General features: G+C 40.9%; 1 protein-coding gene across 1 annotated transcript; it reads right to left on the bottom strand.

Moving 5' to 3' along the window:
* Positions 1 to 1584: 1584 nt before the first annotated feature.
* On the bottom strand, positions 1585 to 2221 carry LOC140623104 (small ribosomal subunit protein uS10-like). The gene has a single exon (XM_072809125.1). It carries the CDS (start codon positions 1990 to 1992, stop codon positions 1618 to 1620), a length of 375 nt encoding a protein of 124 aa, XP_072665226.1. The 5' UTR covers positions 1993 to 2221; the 3' UTR covers positions 1585 to 1617.
* Positions 2222 to 5684: the final 3463 nt, after the last annotated feature.

The following is a 5684-nucleotide window of genomic DNA, read 5'->3' as shown; positions in this document are numbered from 1 at the left end:
CCCAGATGATAGCATTAGGAGACACAGACATTAAAACAGTTATAACTATGTTCCATATGCGCAAGAAGATAAAGCAAAGACTGACCATGTTAAGTAGAGAAATATAATTTTTAATAGACCCAAATTGAAATTCTAAAAATGTAAACTATAATGCCTGAGATAAAAAATACACTAGATGGATGAATGGAACCTTAGATGTCACAGACTAGTAAACTTGAATACAGAGACAGAAACTATCCCAAATAAAATACACAAAGGAAAAAGATATCAAAATAATAACAATGTGGCCTTGGAAACCTGTGACATGACTTCAAGTGCCAAGTATACATGTGTAATTAGAGTCTCCCAAAGAGGGAGAAGGACAAGAAAAAAGAAATACTTGAAGGAAAAGAAAAAAAAAATAACTGAGAAACTTCTAAGTTTGATGAAAACTTTGATGAAGATTTGATAAATCCAGGATGCCTGGGTGGCTCAGTGGTTGAGCGTCTGCCTTTGGCTCAGGGTGTGATCCTGAGGTCCCGGGATCGAGTCCCACATTGGGCTCCCCGCAGGGAGCCTGCTTCTCCCTCTGCCTGTGTCTCTGCCTCTCTCTGTGTCTCTCATGAATAAATAAAATCTTTTAAAATTTTTTGATAAATCCATAGATCTAAGACACTTGATGAACACCAAGCACAATCCACATAAAGAAACTATACCAGGCTCTCTGCTCCTCCCAACTCAACAGACAGCTACATCTTCTTGTGTAATGCCAGCTGGGTCCCTAAGACACAATGGTAAAAGTTGGAGTAAATGGATTTGGCCATATTGGATATCTGGTTACCAGGCCTTTATATTTTTTTTTTAAGATTTTATTTTTAAGTAATCTCTATACTCATGTGGAACTCAAATTTACAACCCCAAGATCAAGAGTTGCATACTGTACCAGCTAAGTCAGCCAGGTGTCCCAAGGGGGATACTGTTGCCATCAATGACACCTTCATTGATCTCAAAACCACATGGTCTACATATTCTAGTAAGAGTTCACATGTGGCAAGTTCAATGGCATGGTCAAGGCTAAGAATGGGCAGCTTGTCAACAATGGAAAGCCCATTTCCATCTTTGAGGGGTAAGACCCCACCAATGTCAAGTGGGGTGATCCTGGTGCTGGATATGTTATAGAGTCTACTTGTGTCTTTACCTTGGAGAAGGCTAGGGCTCATTTTAAGGTAGAGTCAAAAAGGTCACCACCTCTGCCCCTTCTGTTGATGCCTCCATGTATGTGATGGACATGAACCATAGGAAGTATGACAACTCCCTCAGGACCCTCAAATGCTTCCTGCACCACCAACTGCTTGCCCCTCCCCACCCCCCCAGCTAATGTCATCCGTGACCACCTTAGCATCATGGAGGGACTTATGACCACAGTCCATGCCATCACTGCCACCCAGAAGACAGGATGACCTCTCTGGTAAGCTGTGGCATGACGGCCATGGGCTGCCCAGAACATCATCCCTGCTTCCACTGGCACTGCCAAGGCTGAGGGCAAAGTAATTTCTGAGCTATATGGAAGCTCACCAACATGGTCTTCCATGTTTCTTCTTCTTCTTTTTTTTTTTTTAACAACAGATAATCAATTTATTAAAAAGGTTGATTTAAGCCATCTGCAATGGTGACTTCAACCTCAACTCCAGGCTCAATTCTGATGGAGGTAATCTGCTTAACAATCTCGGAAGGATTGTGCAGATCAATGAGTCGCTTGTGGATCCTCATCTGAAAACGATCCCAAGTCTTAGAACCTTCACCACAAGGAGTCTTTTTCATAGTGATTCTCAGAGTCTTGGCAGGCATCCTCACTGGTCCTTTCACTTTGAGATTCTTTTCCTTCGAACCTCTGATCAAGTCAGCACACACTTTTTCCAAAGATTTTACGTTGTGGGTGGTTAGAGTAATTCTAATTCGGTGAATCACCACCTCTGGTTCCACGGGGGTCTTCCCAGTGTCTTTAAGTGCCATGGTTGTGGTGCAGCTTCCTGACCGACTTGTTCCTGGTGAACAGCGGGGAGTCAGGAGCAGGAGCAGGGCGTCCTGGGCTCCCCTCTCTCTGTGACTGTGTCTTCCTCAAAGAGCGGTCTTCCATGTTTCTATTCTCAATGTGTCAGCAGGATCTGACCTGCTGCCTGGAGAAAGCTGTCATATTTGATGATATCAAGAAGGTGGTGAAACAGACATCAGAGGGCCCCCTCAAGGGCATCCAGGGCTGCACTGAGGGCCAGGTTTGTCCTGCATTTTTTTTTTTTAAATTTATTTATGATAGTCACACAGAGAGAGAGAGAGAGGCAGAGACATAGGCAGAGGGAGAAGCAGGCTCCATGCACCGGGAGCCCGACATGGGATTCGATCCCGGGTCTCCAGGATCACACCCTGGGCCAAAGGCAGGCACTAAACCACTGCGCCACCCAGGGATCCCCTGTCCTGCATTTTTAATAGGGATACTCGCTCTTCCACTTTGATGCTGGGGCTTGTGTTGCCCTCAATGACCACTTTGTCAAGGTCATTTCCTAGTATGACAATGAATTTGACTACAGTAATAGGGTGGTAGACCTTATGGTCCACATGGCCTCCAAGAAGTAAGAGTTTCCTAGGCCAACACCCCCAGCAAAAGCACAAGAAGAGAGAGGCCTTTAGCTCCTTGAGAGTGTTTATCCCAACTCAATCTCTCAACATACGCAGACTCTACAGTTTCAATCCCAGAATCCCTAAAGAGTGGGAGGGGCTTAGGGAGGCCTCCCTGTGGTGTACCACCAATAAAGGACATTGGACTCAGCTCCTTCTCCTCCAAAAAACCTATACCAAGGTGTATCATAAATTGTTTTTTAAATGTGATAAAGAGAAATACTTAGGAGGCCAGAGTGGGTCACATGCGTGACTCAGGCAATTAAGCATCTGACTCTTGATCTCAGCTCAGGTCTCGATCTCAGGGTCACAAGTTAAAGCCCCATGTTGGGCTCCATGCTGGGCAAGGAACTAACTTAAAAATAAAAATATAAATAAATAAATGCAGCCAGAGTAAAAAGACATATTACATACAAAGAGAAATAAGGCTAACAGATTTATTATTTATTTATTTATTTATTTATTTATTTATTTATTGTCAGAAAGCATGCAGGCAAAAAGACAGTGGAGGCATATCTTTAAAATATAAGAAGAGAGGTGCCTGGCTGGATCAGTCAGAAGAGCATGTGACTCTTGATCCCAGGGTCTTGAGTTTAAGCCCCATGTTGGGTGTAGAGTTTACTTAAATAAATGAATAAATAAAAAAATACAGAAAGAAAAAATACAACATCAACTTAAGATGTTTACCTAGCCAAAAAAAAAAAAAAAAATCAAAAATGAAAGTGAGACCACATGGGATGAAATTAGAAATTAATGACAAAAGGAATTTGGAAAATTCAGACATGGAAATTAAGCAATGAGTTTGAAATAAGCCATGGTCCAAAAAAGAAATATCAAGGGAAGTAAAAAATACTTTTTTTGAAAAAGATTTTATTCATTTATTCATGAGAGATACACAGAGAGAGGCAGAGACATAGGCAGAGAGAGAAGCAGGCTCCATGCAGGGAGCCTGATGTGGGACTCGATCCCCAGACCCAGGATCACACCTTGAGCCAAAGACAGGCGCTCAACTGCTGAGCCACCCAGGCATCCTGAAAATACTTTGAAATAAATTAAAATCCTATGCCAAGACTTATGGGATGCAGCTAAAGCAGTTAGATGGAAATATATAGCTGTCAATACATACGCTACTAAATCTGAAATCAATAACATAACTTTCCATCTTAAGATACTTTAAAAGGAGGGACACATGGGTGGCTCAGTGGTTGAGTGTCTGCCTTTGGCTCAGGGCATGATCCCGGAGTCCCAGGATCGAGTCCCACATTGGGTTCCTTGCACGGAGCTTGCTTCTCTCTCTGCCTCTCATGAATAAACAAATAAAATCTTAAAAAAAAAAAAAAAAAGAGCAAACTAAAGCAAGCAGAGGTAAGGAAATAGTAAAACTTCAGTGTAAATTAATGAAATAGAGAATAGAAAAATAGAAAAAAAAATCCAATAAGCCAAAAGCTGTTTTTTGAAAAGGTCAACAAAATTGACAAACTTTTACTTAGAATGACCAAGAAAAAAGAAGGCTCAAATCACTAGAATCAGAAATGAAAGAAGGAACATTACTGCCAACCTTATGAAACAGACAGGATTATTTATAAAAACATGAGGAATACTATGAACAACTGTATGCCAATAAATTTAATAACTTAGATGAAATGGACAAGTTCCTAGAAGAAACAAACTACTAAAACTGATTCAAGAAGTAATAGGTAATCTAGGGGATCCCTGGGTGGCTCAGTGGTTTAGTGCCTGCCTTCCGCCTGGGGCTTGATCTTGCGGTCCCTGGATCGAATCCCAGGTCGGGCTCCTACATGGAGCCTACTTCTCCCCCTGCCTGTGTCTCTGCCTCTCTCTGTGTGTGTCTCTCATGAATAAATAAATAAATAATATATATTTTAAAAAAGAATAGGTAATCTATATAGACCTATAATAAGTAAAGGGATTGAAGTATTTTTTTTAAAGATTTTATTTTTAAGTTATCCCTATACTCAATGTGGGGCTCAAACTTACAATCCCAAGATCCAGAGCTGCATATTCCACTGACTGAGCCATCCGGATACTCTGAGATTTAAATATTAATTTAAGAAATTACCCACAGTCTCAGATAGTTTCACTGATGAATTCTACAAAATATTTAAGAATAATTAATATCAATTCTTCACAAATTCTTCCAGGAAATAGAAGAAAGGGAAACAATTCTCAATTCATCTTATTATGTCTGATACCAAAACCAGACAGAGATTGCAAGAAAACCACAGACCAATCTCTTTTACGAATATAGAGACAAAAATCCTTGACAAAATACTAGCAAACTAAAAAGAATTACAACATATAAAAAGAATTACACTATGACCAAGTGGGATATATCCTGGGAATGCAAGATTAGTTTAACCTCCAAAAATCTATTACTGGGGGTGCCTGGGTGGCTCAGATGGTTAAGCATCTGCCTTTGGCTCGGGTCATGATCTCAAGGTCCTGGCATCCAGCTCCATGTCGGACTCCCTGCTCAGCTATGAGTCTGCTTCTCTCTCTCCCTGTTCATGCTCTCTCTCTCAAATGAATAAATCTTTAAAAAAGATCTACTACTGTAATACACTTTATCAATAGAATAAAAAACAAAAAGCATATGATTGTCTCAAAAGGTGGAAGAAAAAAATAGAAGGGAATTTCCTCCATGTGGTAAAGGGCATCTACAAAAACTTCACAATTAACATGATACTTAATAGTAAAAGACTTGGGGCACCTGGGTGGCTCAGTCAGTTAAGAGTCTGCCTTTGGCTCGGGTCATAATCCCAGGGTTCTGGGATCAAGCTCCACATCTGGCTCCCTGCTCAGTAAGGAGTCTGCTTCTCCCTCTCCCTCTGCCCCTACCCCCTACTTGTGCTCTCTCTCTCTCACGCTCCATCTCAAATAAATAAAATCTCAAATAAAAAAAAGACTTGATGCTTTCCCACTAAGTTCAGAAACAAAAGAAGACACTACTTTTATTCAACATTGTATTAGAGGTTCTAGTCAGGGCAATTAGGCAAGAAATAGAAATTTTA

Source organism: Canis lupus, chromosome 32 (assembly GCF_048164855.1).
Source record: "Canis lupus baileyi chromosome 32, mCanLup2.hap1, whole genome shotgun sequence".
NCBI lineage: Eukaryota > Metazoa > Chordata > Mammalia > Carnivora > Canidae > Canis > Canis lupus.
This window is presented reverse-complemented; position numbering and strand designations above follow the sequence as displayed.